Raw genomic sequence first — 18,584 nt, 5'->3', positions numbered from 1 at the left:
TGGAAAAAGTACAGTCTCACTTGGCGCCAGGCTTGGATTTACTTTTTTGAGTTTGTTCCTTACTAGTTGAGTGGCTTTGGGAGAGTAAGTTAATTGCTTTAAGCCTCAGTTTCCCCAAGTGCAAAATGGGGAGTATAATAGCAACCTCAGAGGTAGATATTTATTGTTAGAGATATCGTCATCTTATTTTTATTATTAATTTGCCTCTGTCAAAAGCTTACTCTGCTGCACCACTGCGGATTCTCTCCTAGCTACTGGCTCATAAAGGACAGGCTCTGTGATTTATGGCCCCTGGGCCATCCCTGGCACATGTTAGCAAATACCGGTCCCTCAACACATTTGTCGAAATGGATAGATCTCAAAGGATTCTCAGGGAAGGCAGGTGACCAGAGAGGGACCTCCCGCTCTCATCCGGGAGCCGGGAGCCGGGAGCCGCGTTCCTGGGCCAGGGACGCTGCAGCCAGCACCTCCTTCCCACAGAACCAAGGGCTATGGGGCTTGTGGTTGGAATAACTGCGGGCCTGTCTGGATACATGGGTTTGACAGGTCAGAAAAAGGGGGACCGAGAGAGCGGATGCTCAGAAAAAAAGGAATGGAGAAGACGGCTCGAAAAGGAGGAAATTCGGACGGAGCGGGCTGGCTGAGATGTGGGCCGGAGATGCAGCGAGGATGCAGTGTGAGGATGGGGGGGGGGGCATAGCGCTGGGAGGGTTTCAGGCCCTGGGGACTGGGTGGCAGTGGGGGAGACTGCGCGGGGACAAGGCTCCGACGCAGAAGGAGGAGCGCAGAGGCACCAGGACTGAGCCGGGAAGGGCACGGGGCGTGCGGCGGCGCTGGGCTCCCGCGGCGGACCCGGAGCGGTGGGCGGCCCGAGCGGCAGGTGCGGGGGGCGGAGCCACGAGGGGGCGGGGCCGACGCCGGGCCGGCGGGCGGGGTGCGCAGCTTGTCTCCTGCGGGAGCAGCGGGGGCCGCGGAGCTGGAGCAGGAGCCGGAGCCGGGGCTGGAGTCGGGGCTGGGGCCGGGTCGGAGCGGGCTCCGGCGACATGGGGTCGGCCGACTCCAAGCTGAACTTCCGGAAGGCGGTGATACAGCTCACCACCAAGACGCAGGTGCGCCCCGGGGCCCCAGCCTCCCCATCTACCTGCCAGGCTGGGGGCTGGGCAGGGCCAGGGGAGGGGGCCTGCACGAACTTGGCTCTCCCGGAGACCGTGGGACTGGCTGGCCTGAAGGGTGACGCCAAGGCCAGCGCCAGAGAGAGACTCCTGGGCCTGTATCCCGGGGCTCCATCTCCTGGCCCTAGCCTCCTACCCCCAGCCTCCTCTCCCAGGAACACCCCTCTCCCCGAAGCCACTGCTGCCACCTTAGGCTGACGTGTGCCTACTCCCTGAGCCGGCGACGCAGCTGTCCGCCCCTGTCCCGCCCCCCAGAGCCCCCAGCCTCGCCTCTCCAGCCTCCCCCTCCCCCACCCACCGCCGACTCCCCTCCCTGTCCCTTGGTGCCTGCGGGTCCTGGACGCAGGGCTCGGCTGACTCAATGCAAACAAAGCCTGGCAGGCGCCTGCCCTGGTCCGCGAAACAGCTGGCGAGCGGCGGCAGTGGCCTCGCTGGGCCCAGGTCGATGCCGGAGGCCAGGGAAGGCCCGGGTCTTCCTGGAGACACGCAAAGAGTGGCGGGCAGCAGGGCAGCCTGGCAAGAGGACCTGTCCTCAGGCCTATGGAGCCCAGCTTCCCAGCTGGGGACCACTCCAGGGGTCTTCAGGCCCTGCTGAGGGAAAGGTTGTGTTTGCCGGTAGTCTCTGTTCTCTGGTTCAGGGATGGGGGCCCAAGGATTGCCCTTGGTCTGCTGGTGAGGGACCTGGGGGGATCTTTCAGCTTAGTCCACGCTTGTGACTCTCCCGAGTCCACAAGTGGCACAGCCGCCACCTCCTTGTTCCCAACATACAGCACTTGGCTCTAGCAAGGCAGCTTCCCTGCCCACCCCTTGAACCAGGCCACTGTGGCCACAGAGATGCTCAACCCTGGCTCCCCACATCCCCCACTTTCAAGGGACTCAGGGCCTGGTACCATCTGGGACCTTCCCCTTCCCCCCACCCCCACCACCCTACTGCTCTCCTGGACTCTCTCTTGCTCCAGGCAGGTGGCGTGGGCTCAAGGGAGCCATCTCATCTCCACAGCCAGCTGGTCACAGCCCCAGCCATCACACCTCTGCTTCCTCACTCTTGATCCCACCCTGGAAAGGTCAGGTGCCCAATGAATGCCCAGGGCCCCTGCAGGGTCCAGCCCTAGCTGAAAGGTGCTTGATAGAAACCAGACCTTGCTTCTCTCCAACCTCCCTGGCTCCTGAGTGGTTCTGGAACTTGTATTTCTTAGGGGCTTTAGGTCTGTGGGTGGCAGGGAAGGTGGCAAGTGGGCCAGCTTCTCAATGCGGGGCCACAGGGACAGGAAGGAGGGAGGCAGGGAAGGAGGGAGGCTCCCATGTTTACCTGCCTGGGGAGTAACCACCGTGTCCAAGGAGGAATGCGTTGTAGGCCCAGCAGTGGGGGTCATTGGCCAGGCCAGCAGGACTAGCCCAGCCAGGTCTCGAAGGATTTGGAGTGTCCTAGTTCCTACCTGCTCAGGCTGTTTCCCCAAATACTGTGTCCCTCTGTCTTTCCCTGGCAGCAGCCCTGTGACCGGCTGCCTGAGGTGGTGCTATTCCGTTTCCCAGCTGAGGACAGTGGCTAGGCTTGGAGTAGGACCTGGATAGCCTGGAGACCAGCCTGTGCCTCCTTCCAGAGAGCACGGGGGTCCTGCAGGTGGGAGGGGATGTGGGCTTCCTGGAGGGAGAGGCCCTCAGTGGCTGAAGCCTCAGACCCTGTGTAGTGACCTGGCTCGGGCAGCTTGGGTGTGAGGACCAGATCCCAGATGGTCATCACAGACCTTACCACTTGGTGTCCCCAAGGAGATCAGACCCATCATCCACAGGACGACATCTGGTTCTAGGCCCTTAGAGGCTGTGCTTTGGGCAGCAGACAAGTGGACCCAGAACCTTTTCCCGTGGCTGGAGCCTGTGCTGCCGCCCAGGCTTCCTGGTCTTCCTGCCCCACATCCTGTTTTCTTCCTGCCCCGTCGTCCAGCCCTGGGCCAGGCCTGACCCCGGGCCTGAGGGCCAGCAGCTTCGTCTGTGTTTCCTGACCCTTTCCCAGGGTGGGTGGGACCTGGGAATTGGGGACATCCCTAGTCCTGGAACCCTCTCCCAGATCCTGCCTTTCTGCAGTTCTCTAGTGCAGGCCGGGTGAGACATGGTGGGTGTGTGGTCACATGTGTGCATCTGTATGTGCGCGGGCATGTGTGTGGCACAGTCCTCCAGAACAGGCCAAGCAGGCAAGAGCACCGTGGTCCTTCTCCCTCGCTCTAGCCCCCTGCAGAGAGTCCAAAGATGCAGCTGGTCCCCCAGATCCAAGCAGGGGTCTGGCCTGAGCAGGGGCCTGGCAAAGTTGGGTTAAGAATACCGGGCTTCCTACCAGGGTAGCTCAGTCCCTGTGCCCTTAGCAGCAGGGTCCTGCCTACCTCCAGCGAAAATATGCCTTTCAAAGTACTAGCTCGGATTTTAGAAGCTTCCTTGGGTTGGGTGGAGGCCAGCTAGGGTCACTGAGGCAGGAGTTGAGCCACGTCCCTCCCACCAGAAGCCTAAGGGGCCCCAGTGACCCTGACTAATGACTGTAGCATCAGCCTAGCCTGGTATGGTCAGGCAGCGGTCACCAAATCCAAATGTCCAAGCCACAGTGGGACCAGGAGAAGAGGCCCAAGCTGAGGAAAGAGAGAAGCAAATATCCTGTGCCTGAAGTTCAAGGCTAACTCTCATAGCTGGGATCTTTTCTCTGCTTCCAGAATGGGCTACCTTGTGACCTCTTAAGTATCTCTCATTTTGGATTGAGTTCCAGTGATGCTTGTCCGATGAACTAGGCCAGAGGTCATGTCCGCTTAGTGTTCAGATGAGTTCCTGCTCCTTTAAGGGAGTAGCAGCTACCTGGGAGAGAGGAAGTGTCAGAAATGGCAGCAAGATGGCAGAAGCTCTGTGGGTTTTCTGGGATGTCCTTCCTCACCTCACCCTGGCCCTAGGCCACCCAGTGAGTGTCAGAGGGCTGTCCTGGCTGAGGGCCTGAGGGCCAGCAAACCCCAGCTCCAGGGCCCCTCCTTTGGCCTTTGTTCCTTTCCCCCAACTAACTTGTTCTGCCAGTTCTGGGACAGCCAGGCCTGTCCTGAGGGCCATGGCCATGCAGCTCCCTGGGGGGGTTGGGGTATGCCTGGGCCTTGGGGAGGCCTGCGACCCCAACTCTGAGTTTGGACTGCCCCAGTGGCACTCAGCCCTGCCCAGTGACCAGGCTGAAGAGGTCTCCAGGACCAAGTGCAGCTTCAGCTGAGCAAATATTGTCTGAGCATCTGCCATATGCCTCTGCAAGGCTAGGGAAGAAGGGCTGGCAGACTAGGTTTCGAGGCAAGTGCCTTGGGCCGTGGAGTCAGGGACCATGGAAGAAATGTCAGAAACAAAAGTACTTTTTAACAAGACATATATTTTGTTCTGATTACAAGATTAATGCATACAAAGTGCAGACTGGTGCTGGTATCAGGGCCCTCGGCTTTATGGGCCCTGGGATTTCAGAGAAGCGAAAAGGCTGTGTTGGAGCAGCCAGGGAAGGTGTCTTGCAGGAAGGGATATTCAGAAGGAACCTTAAAGGATGGGTTCCTTTAAGGTCAGCATGCCTTGGACGCTCTGGCTCCTCAACAGATGAGTATCCAAAAAAGAACAAATAGGCCAGGCACAGTGGCTCACGCCTGTAATCCCAATACTTTGGGAGGCTGAGGTGGGAGGATTGCTTGAGGCCAAGAGTTTGAGACCAGCCTGGGCAACACAGTGACCCTGTCTCTACCAGAAAACAAAAAATAAATGAACAAAAACAAAAACAAGAATTAGTAACATGTGCTCTTACAGAAAAATATAAAATCACCCAAAGAGATAGTTGCTGTTAACGTTCTAGTTCATTTTCTTCTAGTCTTTTATTAATATATCATTTAACACAAAATTGTGATCATCCTATAGGTAGTTTTATATCTTGTCTTCTTTTCACATAATGCTGTGTACATTTTTCATTGGTTAATATTGTTTGAAAGTGCGATTTTGATGGCTGCATAATATTCCATCGTGGGGATGTGCCTCAGTTTTTTAAGCATTCCCTGATTATTGGTCATTTCAGTTCATTCCAACGTTTTACTGTTATCAAAAATAAACATCCCCATACATGCACATCTCTGATCATTTCCCCAGAAGAGATATCTAGAAGTGAAATTTACAATGCAGACTAGTTGCCTTGGTTGCCTGTGTGACTGCATAGCTGATGCAGAGAGCATGCGTGTTTTTAAGGCATATTGTGCCATAGGACCAGCTGGATTTGGAAGGCATTGTTGGAGGAGGGGGAATGCTGAGGAGAGGGACAACCTGGGTAAGGGCAGAGAGAAGAGATAGTGGGGTCGTGTCCTAGGGGTAGTAAGTGCAGGTGTGTACACGTGTATGTATGTGTAAGGCGTGTTTAAGTCAGATCTTAGCTGAGGGTAGGGTCTGGACTTGATCCAGCAGGCGGTGGGAGCCCCCGAAGGTCTTTGCGTGAGGGAGCATCGCCTTTGGCTCTGTGCTCTGGCACAGGGGACGGGGCAGCGTGGAGGCAGGATTGAAGGAGGTGGATTTGGAGGTGGGATCCCCCGTAAGAGCAGCCTGAGCCGCAGTGCTGGGAGGAGGGTGCTCCGCTCAGGGAGCCGTGGAGGTCAGAGGCACCAGGTCTGGCACCTGTTGGGTGTGCTTTGAGAGGGCAGAGGCTGGAGGACGAGGGGTGGGAGCAGCTTGGGTGCCTGGAGACAGAGTGCTTGTCCCCTTTTTTTTTCTTCCCTGGGCATTTGACCTAATGGTGTGGCCTGGGGCTGTGCCCAGGTGGGGAGGTCTGCCCTGCCAGAGGAGGGTGGTGACTTAGCTCGGGTCACACAGCCTCTCGGGGACTGAGCTGGCTATTGCATTCAGTGCCCAGCTGAGCCCTGACCATGCACGCTGAGTGTTCCAGCCTGACTGCTGGCCAGGCCCGGCGGTGGCTGAAGGATGTCCCCCACGCATGTGGGGAGGCTCCTGGTACCAGCTGGTTGGGGTATGGCTTCCCTCTTGGGGTCTGTCCTGGCCACAGGTTGGGCAAACTTGGGTCCATTGGCAAGGGGTCATGTAACTCTGGACCCTGGGTATCCCCACAGCCCGTGGAAGCCACCGATGATGCCTTTTGGGACCAGTTCTGGGCAGATACAGCCACCTCGGTGCAGGATGTGTTTGCGTTGGTGCCAGCAGCAGAGATCCGGGCTGTGCGGGAAGAGTCACCCTCCAACCTGGCCACCCTGTGCTACAAGGTGAGGGATGCCCCGCCCCTTTCAGCCACTGCCTGCCGAGCCATCTTCCACCTCCCCTGGCAGCTGGCAGTGGCCCAGCCTTCAGTGGGAGAGGCCAGGCACCCAAAACATCCCACCCCCAGGTCCAGGCAGTCCTGAGGCTTCACCCAGTTCTCTCCCTAGCCTAGGCGGTTCTCCTCCTGGGGAAGTAACCATTTATGAGGGTTCTTCCAGGCCAGACCTTGCTGAGCACTTTCCACAAATCAGCTCTTTCAGCTCACCCTGGGAGGTGGGTACTGTTAGTGTTGCCATTTTACAGATGAGGAAACTGAGGCCGAGACTGGTGTCATCACTTAGCAAGGGTCATCCAGTCATGAGCTGGGCTCCCCTGATGCTCTGAGCTGCTCTGGCCTGCATCCCAGTCCCCTGGGCTGGCTGGCCCCGTCTGCAGAGATGACCCTGCCAGGTGGCTCCTTTGCCTGTGACTCCCTGCCCTTCCCCCTCTGTGGCCTCAGTGCCCACCCTGACCCCAAGTGCCAGGGCCCTACTGCCCCTTCCAGCATGCCCCTCTGCTCCTGCTGGTCCCCGCAGGCTGTCGAGAAGCTGGTGCAGGGAGCCGAGGGCGGCTGCCACTCGGAGAAGGAGAAGCAGATCGTCCTGAACTGCAGCCGGCTCCTCACCCGCGTGCTGCCCTACATCTTCGAGGACCCCGACTGGAGGGGCTTCTTCTGGTCCACAGTGCCCGGGGCCGGGCGAAGAGGGGTCTGTGGGCCTGGCCAGGGCTGGGTGGGAGGTAGAGTCGGTGTGACAGGGAGAGCACCTTTCAGGGCCGGCCACATTCCTCCAAAGCTCCTGTGGGATCTGGGAAGCCGGGACGGGGCGGGCAGGGGGGCTGCCGCGGAGGGATGGTGGTCAGTGCTGCGGCCTCAGGCCCTCAGGTCTTCTCCTGTGGGGTCTCTGCCAGCCAGCCCGGAGGAGGTAGTTGTGGAGAGAAGCCGAGAGCGGGGGTGGCTGGGCAGAGATGGGGGCTGGGCTGCTGGACCGCTGGGCTTTCTGATGGCCCGAGAGGGACCCTACTGCCCTCTCTCACCCCACCTCACCTGCGCTGGGCTTATCTCCAGGCGAGGTGCTGAGGGGTGGGGCTCAGGGATTCCCAGCAGGGCTGAGGCTATTGAGGTCAGGATGCCGCCTAGCCCCAGTCACTGTTCCCGGGCCTGGTGCCCTGCTGTGTCCACCTCTGCCTTGAGAGGTTTGGGGCCACCTGGAGCCCACGTCCTCCTCCTTCATCCCCCTGCCCACGCTGCCTGCCTGGGCCCAGTTCCTGTCCTCCACCCCTCCCCCAAGCTCTGGGGCCCGTCTCCTTGGCCAGCTACCACTGAGGCAGCCTGTGGGTGCCGTGTTCCCAGCAGGGAGAGGAGGATGACGAGAACGCCCGGCCCCTGGCCGAGTCCCTGCTCCTGGCCATTGCTGACCTGCTCTTCTGCCCAGACTTCACAGTCCAGAGCCACCGGAAGAGCACCGTGGTGAGGGCGGCTGGGGCGGGCTCTGGTCCTGGTTGGGGCTGGGCCAGCTGAAGTTCTTTTGGGCAGGATGCTTCAGGGGAGGGGGTGCTCCAGGAAAGCTGGGCTGCCTGGCACTCGTGGGCCTGGATTGAGGGCGGTGGCTGGTACAGCTGGAGCAGGGCCAGTTGGGCTGGCCCTACCACTGTATCCGGGTGGCTGGGCACAGGCTCCCATTGTCCCTGCCTGCTCAGGCTTGTGGGGAGCGGGGCTTGTATGCTGGAGGCCTGGCCCTCTCACTTCCTGTGGTCCCAGGGACTCGACCTTGAGTGCTCTTTGTCCCCACCCCACACACCACCATGGCACCCCACTCCCTGTCCCTCCCTCCTCTCGTCTCAAACTGGACTGAGCAAGTAAGAACCAGTGTGAGGCTGAAGAAAGATGAGGTCTAAGAACATTCACTTCTTTGTGCATTAGGACCCCGGGCACCGTGAGGGTCTGTCTTTAGGAGAATACAAGGGTCCCTGCCCCCAGGGATGGTGGGAGGCTTTTGTTGGCTGGGTTGCCACAATTCACCTTGTCACCCCCTACCTGAACTCTCCCTGGCTCTGTCCCCAGGACTCGGCAGAGGACGTCCACTCCCTGGACAGCTGCGAGTACATCTGGGAGGCTGGTGTGGGCTTCGCTCACTCCCCCCAGCCTAACTACATCCACGACATGAACCGGTGAGCTTGTCTCAGGCCCGGAGCCCTCGGAGCCCTCGGCAGAGCTGCAGCCCAGGCCAGGCCCCCGGCTCAGCTCAGAGAGGCCCACAGGTTCTTCCAAGGAAACTCTCGCCATTTGTGACCCAGCTTCAGTCTTACAGGGATAAACAGGCGTCACTTCTTGCCTTGCACATGGCTGGGGTGCTGGGCAGGGTGGGGGATTGGGATCCTAAACTACCCTCCCCTATCCCTGTACCCCAAGGATGGAGCTGCTGAAACTGCTGCTGACGTGCTTCTCTGAGGCCATGTACCTGCCCCCAGCTCCAGAAAGTGGCAGCACCAACCCATGGGTTCAGTTCTTTTGTTCCACCGAGAACAGGTGAGGGGTCCCTTTCCTTTCTCTCCATTCTCTCCCTTCTTGTTCTGGACGACCCTGAGCTGAGACCACCCTCCAGCTCCCTGTCCTACTCGGGGAGGTGCTGCCCCCTGCTGGTGATGGGCTGTAACGTACCAGCCACACTTCACACCAGTCTTGTCCAACCAACGTTTCCTTAAGAGTCCCCTTCGCAGGAACGGGGGCCCCTGGGTCCTTCATCTAGAGCCACCTGTTTAGTAGAAATATAGTACAAACCACATGTGCAATTTTAAAATTAAAAATGTAAAAACAAATAACATTAATTTCAATGATATATTTCATTTATCCTGAAATAACCCAAATATTAGCATTTAACATGTAATCAGTAAACAAAATGATTGAGATGTTTTACATTTCCTTTTCCATACCAAGTTTTCAAAATGCAGTGTGTATTTGACACAGCACATCTCAAATTCTGTGGTGTGCCAAACGGGCTTGTAGCTGCCCTGTGGGACTGTGTGGTTTAGACAGTGGGTGGAGAGAAGGTGTGACAAGGACCCTGAAGGATGGGGCAGCCCAGCCCACATGGGGCACTCACGGACTGTGGGGGCACATGGGAGTACATGGAGATGCCACACGAGCCACAGGGCGGGGCTGAGTGTTCGAGCAGGGACACACGCTCCAGCTGTGCCCAGGGCTGCGCTGGTAGCACAGGGGCTAGTGCCTCTGCGGGCGGGGGTGGCCCTCCAACGCACAGACAGTGATGCCCACGTGGCACACCTCATCCTTCAGGTGTTGCTGGCCTTCTGCCCAACCTTTTTAAAAAATTTTTTCCGGAAGAAAAGGGAGCCCAGGTGACCCCCTCTGCCAGCCATGGTCAAAGGCTGGTGAGAGTTTTCTTTCTCACCAGCCTTATCAGGCAGACTGCCACCCTTTGTCACTCACTTAACCTCGCTGGGTCTCAGCTTCCTCGTCCGTAAGATGAGGAGCTTGAACCCTGACACGTTACGAATCTGAATCGACTAGCTCTGTGGCCTGGGAGCTGGCTGGGTGAGCCCGTGCTCTGTTCCTGGTGGGGGAGGCCTGCCGTCTCCGCCCACCTCTGAAGCCCCGAAGGAGGATGTCTTCCCTTCAACACCCTAAGGGGTATGAAGGCGTCCCACTCGGGCAGGGACCAGCTCATGGTTCTGCTTCTCAGCTCCCAGCCCAGGGCTGGCACTGGAATGCTTGTTGAATGAGGAGGTGGCTCGGAGGACCCTCCAGGGTGGCCTGAGGGGTGACCGGAGAGCTGGGCCCCAGATGGCGCCTCTGCAGCCCCGCCCCTCTCCCCGCAGACACGCCCTGCCCCTCTTCACCTCCCTCCTCAACACCGTGTGTGCCTATGACCCTGTGGGCTACGGGATCCCCTACAACCACCTGCTCTTCTCCGACTACCGGGAGCCCCTGGTGGAGGAGGCTGCCCAGGTGCTCATCGTCACCTTGGACCACGACAGTGCCACCAGCGCCAGCCCCACTGTGGATGGCACCACCACAGGCACCGCCATGGACGATGCTGATGTAAGGACAGGAGGGGGAGGGCGCAGCTGGCCCTGATAGGGCTGCGGGCGCGGGGTGAGGGCACCTGCTCACCGGGGCTTCTACTCTTGGCAGCCCCCAGGGCCTGAGAACCTGTTTGTGAACTACCTGTCCCGCATCCATCGTGAGGAGGTGAGTTGAGTGCAGCTCTTGGATTCTCACTGCCCACCCCTATGATGGCTTTGCAGTGGCAGGGAAATCCTGACCCTATGTGAAGGCACCACGGTCTCCATGGACTTGGCCACCCCTTGTGAAGTAGTGATGGCAGAACTGCGGGGCTTTTGAGATGCAGGAAGGGCTGATGGCCTCAACTGGGTGGGGGTAACCAGGCAGGCTTCTAGGAGGAGGTGGCTCTGATGTTGAGTTTCAGAGGGGGAGAGAAATGACAGTGGAAAGTGGACTTTAGGCCAGGCAGGCCTGAGTTCATGTGTCTGTGGCCTTGGGGAGGTACTTGAGCTCCCAGAGATCTAACTTCTGCAGCTGCAAGATGGGGACCACAGCTGCTTCCTCACCTTGTGAGGACGGAAGCAGAGCACAGCCTAGCTCATAGTAGGTGCTCAGTAAATGACAGCTCTGTGAGAACAGTGGGATGCTCCCCACATGTGATGGGGCAATGGGGAGGAGTATTTTGGGGAGGGGCAGGGGATGGCACCTGTGAACCGTGAGTCCAGATGGGCAGGGTCCCAGTTCAGGACATGTGTGTGTGTGGGTCACCAGGAGCAGCAGCCTTGCTTGGGATGTGGGTAGCCCAGGGACAGGGAGGCTGTGGTTTGGCAGGGGGGTGGCGGGCTCTACACACCTGCCCTGGACTCAGCCTACCGAGGGGGCGGCCCCAGGACAGGTATTGACGTCAGAATCTGGGCCCCTCCGGCTGTGGAGGTAGGATCAGACTCTGGGAGAGTGAGGGGGCATTTGTAGGGAGCCCAGGCTGGGAAGCTGGGGCCGTGGGGAGCCGGGCTGGACAGGCCCCTGTTCTGCCCTCCTACCAGGACTTCCAGTTCATCCTCAAGGGCATAGCCCGGCTGCTGTCCAACCCCCTGCTCCAGACCTACCTGCCCAACTCCACCAAGAAAATCCAGTTCCACCAAGAACTGCTGGTTCTCTTCTGGAAGCTCTGTGACTTCAACAAGGTGGGCTGGCTTCAAGGGGCTCAGCCCAGGGGCCAGGGGAGATGGAGAGTGGCTGCCCGGGTAGCCTGGGGAGACTGAGGGGGAGAGGGTGGGGCAGAGCTGCCCTTCCCTCCAACCCAGTCCACCTGACCCCTCCCCCCCACCCCCAGAAATTCCTCTTCTTTGTGCTGAAGAGCAGTGACGTGCTGGACATCCTGGTCCCCATCCTCTACTTCCTCAATGATGCCCGAGCGGATCAGTGTAAGACCAGGGGACAGTGTGGGATGCGGGGGCTTCCTGGCAGGGGGTTGGGGCGGGGCCATCTGTCCTGCCTCCCAGGAGCTCAGGCCTGGTACTCTGACCTCCCAGGAGGGGCTTCCCCCCGCTCCCTAGGATGGGTCCCTGCCCCTGCACCCTCCCTCCCCTTCCCACCCCGAGCGACCCCTCCTGTGCCACATGCTGCAGCCCGCGTGGGCCTGATGCACATTGGCGTCTTCATCCTGCTGCTCCTGAGCGGGGAGCGGAACTTCGGGGTGCGGCTGAACAAGCCCTACTCAGTGCGTGTGCCCATGGACATCCCGGTCTTCACGGGCACCCACGCCGACCTGCTCATTGTGGTGAGGGGGCTCGCACGGCCAAGCCCTGGGGGTGTGGGCGACGTCCTCCTGGCCGAGTCCTGGCCTGGTCCCCGTGACGGGGACCCCACGGCCGCCCCCTCTCCCTCCCGGCACAGGTGTTCCACAAGATCATCACCAGCGGGCACCAGCGGCTGCAGCCCCTCTTCGATTGCCTGCTCACCATCGTGGTCAACGGTACGGGCCGGGCCCACCTTCCCCGCGCTGGCCACCAGGTGGCGCCAGGCGCCAGGCCGACCTGCCGCCGCTCCCTGGTTCAAACCCCCTCCGTCCCACAGAGGTAGAACGCGAGCCCTTGTGTGCCGCTCATTTTTCTAGGAGCCACGTTAAAAATATAAACGAACAGCTGATAAAAATTTTAAAATATTTTCTCTAATCCACTACATCCCCAATACTGTCATCTCACATGTAGCCAATATAAAAAATTATGAATGAGCTAGATGGTGCTCTTCCACACGCAGTCTTTGCAATCTTGTGTGTTTCACACGTGCACCGCCTCTCAGATCTAGCTGCGGTTCACGCACTAAATGGCCACATGTGGCTGGTGACCACCAGGCTGGACGGTGCAGGTTTGGACAGTTGGACTCACACAGTCAGGGGATCACAGCCACCTCCTTTCTGCCTTTGCCCCGCCAGCCGGCACAGACGGCAGACAGCCACCTGGGAGGAGGCAGAAGGGCTCGGGGCCCAGCAAGGCAGGTGGCTGGGGGCGAGGCAGGGTGACTTCAGTGTGGACGTCCTTTGGAGAGGATGGTGCAGGGCGAGTGGTGTGGGGCTGTGGGGGCCTCTAGCTGGGCTGTGCGCTCTGGGGCCAAGACCGGCCCTCCCTGTCCTCGTTCACTCACTGGCTCCATCCCACAAATCTTATGTGAGCTGGCTGTGAAAATGCGTTTGAACCAGACAGCCCCCTGCCCTTGGGGCCCCCTGCCCTGGTGAGGGGGGAAGACGTGAGACAGGGACATGCACAGATCAATATGTGCCTTCAGGCTGGGCACAGCGTTTCGTCTTTGATCCCCCACTGCCCCCCACGTCTGTGCCCCAAAATACCTATCTAATGCATTCTAGAAAGACTTCAAGGTCCTGAGTTTGTATCTCCGCCCAATCATTTTATTCCTGGGGAACTTGGGCCAAGTTCACAACCCTCCCTGAGCTGCAGTTTCCTCATCTGTAAGATGGGGGTGATCTCACCTGTGTCCTGCCTCCCTCTCAGGTGTGGGGAGGACTGGGAGAGGTGAGAGGCGTGTGGCTTTGTAAGCAGGACAGCTGTCTTCACGATTGAAGGGTGAGGGGAGGGTGGAGCCTCACTGCCTCTAGGGGCTTGGTTTCCCTGGCTTTGCAGGGGCAGGGGGGGCTGGAACAGGAGCACGTTGTTCTGCCCAGGCCCGCCATGTGCAGGGCTGGCAGGGGCCCAGGAGTGAGCTGACCGCTCCCCTGCAGTGTCTCCCTACCTCAAGAGCCTGTCTATGGTGACTGCCAACAAGCTGCTGCACCTGCTGGAGGCCTTCTCCACCACCTGGTTCCTCTTCTCCGCTGCCCAGAACCACCACCTGGTCTTCTTCCTCCTGGAGGTCTTCAACAACATCATCCAGTACCAGTTTGATGGTGAGGCAGCAGCCACGGCCCTGGCCGGCCTCGGGGGCAGGGATCAGGGCAGCCCATGGGTGAGGGTACCTTCCCGTCTAAGGAGGGCACAGCCTAGGAACTGGTCTCCAGGGAGGTGCTGGCCAGCCAGCCTTCTGCTCCCAGTTTATTCATGCAATGTGCATTTATTGAGCACTTGCTGTGTACTTGGGTGCAGGGGATACAGTGGAGAACAAAGATGTGCTTCCTGCCCCATGGAGTTCACAGCTGGGGACAGAGGCAGGAGGGAGGCTTCAAACCAATGATCCCCCAGTCAGGTCATCTTAAATCTGATAAAAGGGAAGTTCATACACCTTTGGGTGTCTAAGGTGGGTGTCTTAGCAGCCATCCTGCCCAATGTCAGACACCAGGCTGCCTGGTGTAAATTTAGGCCTTGCTGCTCATCAGCTCTGTGACTGTGGACATGTTACCTAACCTCTCTGAGCCTCAATTTTCTCACCTGTGAAATGGCCCTAACAATAGTACAAAGAGTCCCTATCTCAGGGGCAGTTGGGAGGATTAAGTAAAATAACCCACAAAAAGCACAGTGCCTGGCAATTTAAATATTAGCAATTATGATTATTGCTGTTTCCACTATAAGCAAAATTTGCACTGATCTCTGAGGGCTGAACGGGGGTAAGGTGGGTAGGAGAGCATTGTGGAGGGGTCGGGGTGGACGACATGTGGGGAGGCCCTGGGGGGTGTTGAGCTGAGAGCAGAAGAGTGTGGGGTGAGGCAGGATCAGAGGGGTGGACGGGGACCCTGAAGGCCCGGAAGGCATTTGTGTCTCCTCCTGAGAGCCTGGGCTGGGGAGGGCTGGGGGTCAGGGCGCCTCTTCCCGGATACCTCCTTGGTCACCTGGCTCAGGGAGAGTCAAAATATTTCACAGCTGGCTTGGAGTGGACACAGCCAGGCTGCCCTGGGGCCCGGCCCTCTTTGCCAGGAGGTGTCCCTTGAGTGCTGGGTTGTGAGGGGTCTTGGGGTCCCAGGAGGGGGGTGTTGTGGGGAGCTCAGGCCGGATGCTGTTTTCCCACAATGTAACATCCTGGGGTGGCCATGGCTGGCACACACTGCCTCCCAGCCCTGCCCTGGTACCTCCACTGGGCTCTCTATACCATCTACCCCTGGGGAAGACACCCTCTTGTTCTCCAACCCTTCCCCTAGGAAGCCCACCCAGATTGGTGGCGGTGGGGTGGGGGTGGGGAGGCGAGGGCCCTCCCTGAGGCCAGGCATGCTGCTCCCCACAGGCAACTCCAACCTGGTCTACGCCATCATCCGCAAGCGCAGTGTCTTCCACCAACTGGCCAACCTGCCCACCGACCCGCCCGCCATCCACAAGGCCCTGCAGCGGCGCCGGCGGACGCCCGAGCCCTTGTCCCGCACCGGCTCGCAGGAGGGCGCCTCCATGGAGGGCTCCCGCCCCGCTGCCCCCGCGGAGCCTGGCACTCTCAAGACCAGCCTGGTGGCCACCCCAGGTCTGGCGCTGGTGGGTGGGAAGGGTTGGGGGCTGGCCAGTCTCTGGGGGGTCACCCCCATCTCTGGCGAAGGGCGTGGCCTGTGTTGGGAAGCTGTGGGGTGGGGATGGGCAGCATGGGTGTGCTGGAGGGGCTGGGGGGGCCCAGGAAGGGTAGCTTGTGGGGAGATGGGGCCTTGGGGCCAGGTGTGGGCTCTGGGAGGGGTGGGCACAGGTAGGGGTCAGGGGGTCAGACACAACACAGCACCTCTAAAGTGGGTGGGGGAGATAGGGGGTCTCACGACTGTGGCAGGGGTCCTCACTCCCACCTGTGTCCACCCAGGCATTGACAAGCTGACAGAGAAGTCCCAGGTGTCAGAGGATGGCACCTTGAGATCCTTGGAGCCTGAGCCCCAGCAGAGTTCAGCAGATGGCAGCCCAGCCAAGGGGGTGGGTGACAGGGACTCCTGGAACGGGGTGAGGCTGGGTGTTCCCTTCCTCCCTGCCTTTGTGGTGTGGGCTGGGCCAGGGGACTCTGGGGTCACCTGCAACAGAGGAGCAGGCACCCAGCGCCCTGGGCATCAGAGTTGGCACTGCTGGCTCTCAGGGAGGGGCTGGGGGGGGGGCCTTTCACAGACCTCTCCCTTGTTTATTGGTCATGGTGAAGGCCTTGGCCTTCAGATTCCTCAACCGTCACCCTTATCTGAGCTGGCCTTTATCCCACCTGCCCTGTCGGCCCCTGGCCCTAAACCTGTCACTGGGTTGGGCTGGGCTTGGGGCCCAGGGCAAAGGGTGCTGGGTTGGGCTCCCCTCTGTTGGGAGCAACCCCCCCAGCAGTCAGTGGGGAGACCTCATTGCCCTCTGCCCCCACCTTGCGCTCTCTCCCTGCATCCCTCAGGAGCCCAGTCAGGCATGGAGGGAGCAGCGGCGACTGTCCAGTGCGTCAGCCAGTGGACAGTGGAGCCCGACATCAGAGTGGGTGAGGCCCCACCCTGGAGGAGCTGGGGCTTGGGGTTCGGGAAGATGGCACTGAGGTGGGGCTGAGTCAGAGGTCCCCAGCCTAGAACAGCTCAGTAAAGACTCCGATGGGAATACGTCCCTAGGAGTGGGCTGGGGGTCAGTCATTCTGGCTGGGTGACCTTTCCATGGGTTTGGCCTCTTTCTGGCTCCGTTGCATCCTCTGTCTACACTGCCTGCCAGAGCTCCCCAGCAGGAGCTTAGTAAATCTTAGTAAATCTTCCTTTCTGACTTCCTTCCCTCAATCATGTCCCCACTCCCTGTGTGTGTCCTGAGATCACCACTGATTGCCCTGGACAGAAATGATACCCGTCCCTGCCCAGTGCTGTTGTGAGGGCCAAAGGGGACAGTTTCCGAAAGGCACGTGGCACAGTGTCTGGCCTGTAGAAGGTGCTCACTGGGGCCACGGCCCTCACCATGAGCAGCAGTTACTGCTCACAGCCCTGCTGCAGGGAGTGGGGAAGCTTTCTGCCTTGGGGCGCCCATGGTTCCGGGTCGGGGTCAGGTCTGTCCCACAGCTCCAGCAAGCCCGGTCCCTCCCCAGGTCCTCTCCTGGAAGTCGAAGCTGCCGCTGCAGACCATCATGAGGCTGCTGCAGGTGCTGGTTCCCCAGGTGGAGAAGATCTGCATCGACAAGTGAGTCTGACGCCGGGCTCTGGGGCGGGGCCAGCCCAGGCTGGGGTGGGGTGTGTCTCGGGGGGAGCCCCATGCCCTCCTAGACCAGGGGAGCATGCTGGAGAGCCCTCCCTCTGCCCGCAGGGGCCTGACGGACGAGTCGGAGATCCTGAGGTTCCTGCAGCATGGCACCCTGGTGGGGCTGCTGCCCGTGCCCCACCCCATCCTCATCCGCAAGTACCAGGCCAACTCGGGCACGGCCATGTGGTTCCGCACCTACATGTGGGGCGTCATCTATCTGAGGTGGGCCCCGGAGGCGGGTCTGGGCTCTGGGGGTTCCTCAGCTCTGGGTCCCACCATCTGTGGTGGGGTTAACATCAAGACAGTCAACCAAGGTGGTCTTGTCTGCTTGAGGGTGGGCACCCATTGCCCAGGGCGGGACATCAGGCTAGAGGGATTGGTTTGGGCATTACTGCCGCCTGGCTCCTCCCCGGCATCTTTCCCGAAAGATGTTTTAGCACCTGGTCACTACCCGCTCCCCCACCTGCAGGAATGTGGACCCACCTGTCTGGTACGACACAGATGTGAAGCTGTTTGAGATTCAGCGGGTGTGAGGATGGAAGCCTGCAAGGGGCTGGGTCCAGATGCTTCCCGGACTCACCGTTCTGAGCTTTAAATTACCACGATCAGGGCCTGGCACAGGCAGAGTGGCTGAGTCCTGGGTGGCAGGCCCCAGAGGGCCCCCTGTGGCTGGGACAATGAGGACCAGCTCTGACCCCCATGCCCCCAGGCTGGACTCACAGGAACCTCTGTCTCCAGGGCTACAGGCCTTCCCAGACCCCCTCACTCTGATGCCCTTTTAGGGGCCTTTTCAGTGCTGACCCTCAGTGCCCACCTGCCCCCAAAAGCCACCAGGTCACTGTGCCCCAATGGGTTTGCCCAGTGAGCCATGGGCTGTCCCTTGAGGCACCTGGCAGGGCGAGGGGAGTCCTTCCCAGCCTCCTAAGCTGAAGTCACCTGTTCTGGGCCCGCTTCCTGCCAGGGCCTGCGGGAAGAGTGTGGCCAGGCTGCCCCTCTGGGAGGCTGGGGGCTGGCAGACTGCAAAACCAGACTGGGGCCCCTCGTGTATTCTTGGGATGTGGAGTGGGGTGTTGAGGGTGTCCCTTCTACCCAGTAATGGGGGAGAGTGGGGGTGCCACCCCACTGCTGCCTGAGTGGGGGGGGTGCCACCCTACCATCCTCCCCGACTCTGCCCGCGGGGGCCTCTCACCCGCTGTGTCAGTACAATCTTTGCTCTGTACAATCGGCCCCTTTACACAATAAACCCCCCTCTCCCCGCTCTGTCTCTTTGTGCTTGGAGGAGAGGGGGCCAGGCCATGGCTCTTATCTTAAGGGGAGCTGAGGACTCTGCACCCCAGAGTCAGTCCCCAGAGGGCCCCCAGTGCACGACTGGGAAGTGGCACTTGTCACTTCCTTGTGTGAGAAGCAAGACTGGGCTCAGTTGCCTCAGGTTTGGGCCCCTGGGCCGTGGCCAGACAGAAAGCCCACACAGGAGAGGCCAAGGGGCCACCCCAGGCAGCCACTGAGACCGTGATGGGGGCCCCG

General features: G+C 59.9%; 1 protein-coding gene across 1 annotated transcript; it reads left to right on the top strand.

The window, feature by feature from the left end:
- The first annotated feature begins 971 nt into the window (after positions 1 to 971).
- On the top strand, positions 972 to 18,281 carry HID1 (HID1 domain containing). Its single transcript, XM_069481683.1, has 19 exons — positions 972 to 1,109; positions 6,269 to 6,418; positions 6,989 to 7,159; positions 7,804 to 7,920; positions 8,515 to 8,621; positions 8,863 to 8,979; positions 10,290 to 10,512; positions 10,606 to 10,662; positions 11,520 to 11,660; positions 11,810 to 11,900; positions 12,105 to 12,256; positions 12,373 to 12,451; positions 13,712 to 13,876; positions 15,142 to 15,369; positions 15,691 to 15,797; positions 16,246 to 16,326; positions 16,909 to 17,000; positions 17,124 to 17,282; positions 17,530 to 18,281. The coding sequence occupies exons 1-19, from the start codon at positions 1,044 to 1,046 to the stop codon at positions 17,591 to 17,593; spliced, it is 2,367 nt and encodes a 788-aa protein (XP_069337784.1). The 5' UTR covers positions 972 to 1,043; the 3' UTR covers positions 17,594 to 18,281.
- Positions 18,282 to 18,584: the final 303 nt, after the last annotated feature.

The sequence above is a fragment of the Eulemur rufifrons genome, chromosome 9, assembly GCF_041146395.1.
Source record: "Eulemur rufifrons isolate Redbay chromosome 9, OSU_ERuf_1, whole genome shotgun sequence".
Taxonomy (NCBI): Eukaryota; Metazoa; Chordata; class Mammalia; order Primates; family Lemuridae; genus Eulemur; species Eulemur rufifrons.
The sequence above is the reverse complement of the archived record's forward strand: the minus strand, read 5'-3'. Positions and strand labels throughout refer to the sequence as shown.

Coding starts and splice junctions, on each gene's coding strand:
- HID1 (XM_069481683.1), top strand. CDS start 1,044: ATGGGGTCGGCCGACTCCAAGCTGAACTTCCGGAAGGCGGTGATACAG. Junction 6,419..6,988: donor TGGCCACCCTGTGCTACAAG/GTGAGGGATGCC, acceptor TGGTCCCCGCAG/GCTGTCGAGAAGCTGGTGCA. Junction 7,921..8,514: donor GCCACCGGAAGAGCACCGTG/GTGAGGGCGGCT, acceptor CTCTGTCCCCAG/GACTCGGCAGAGGACGTCCA.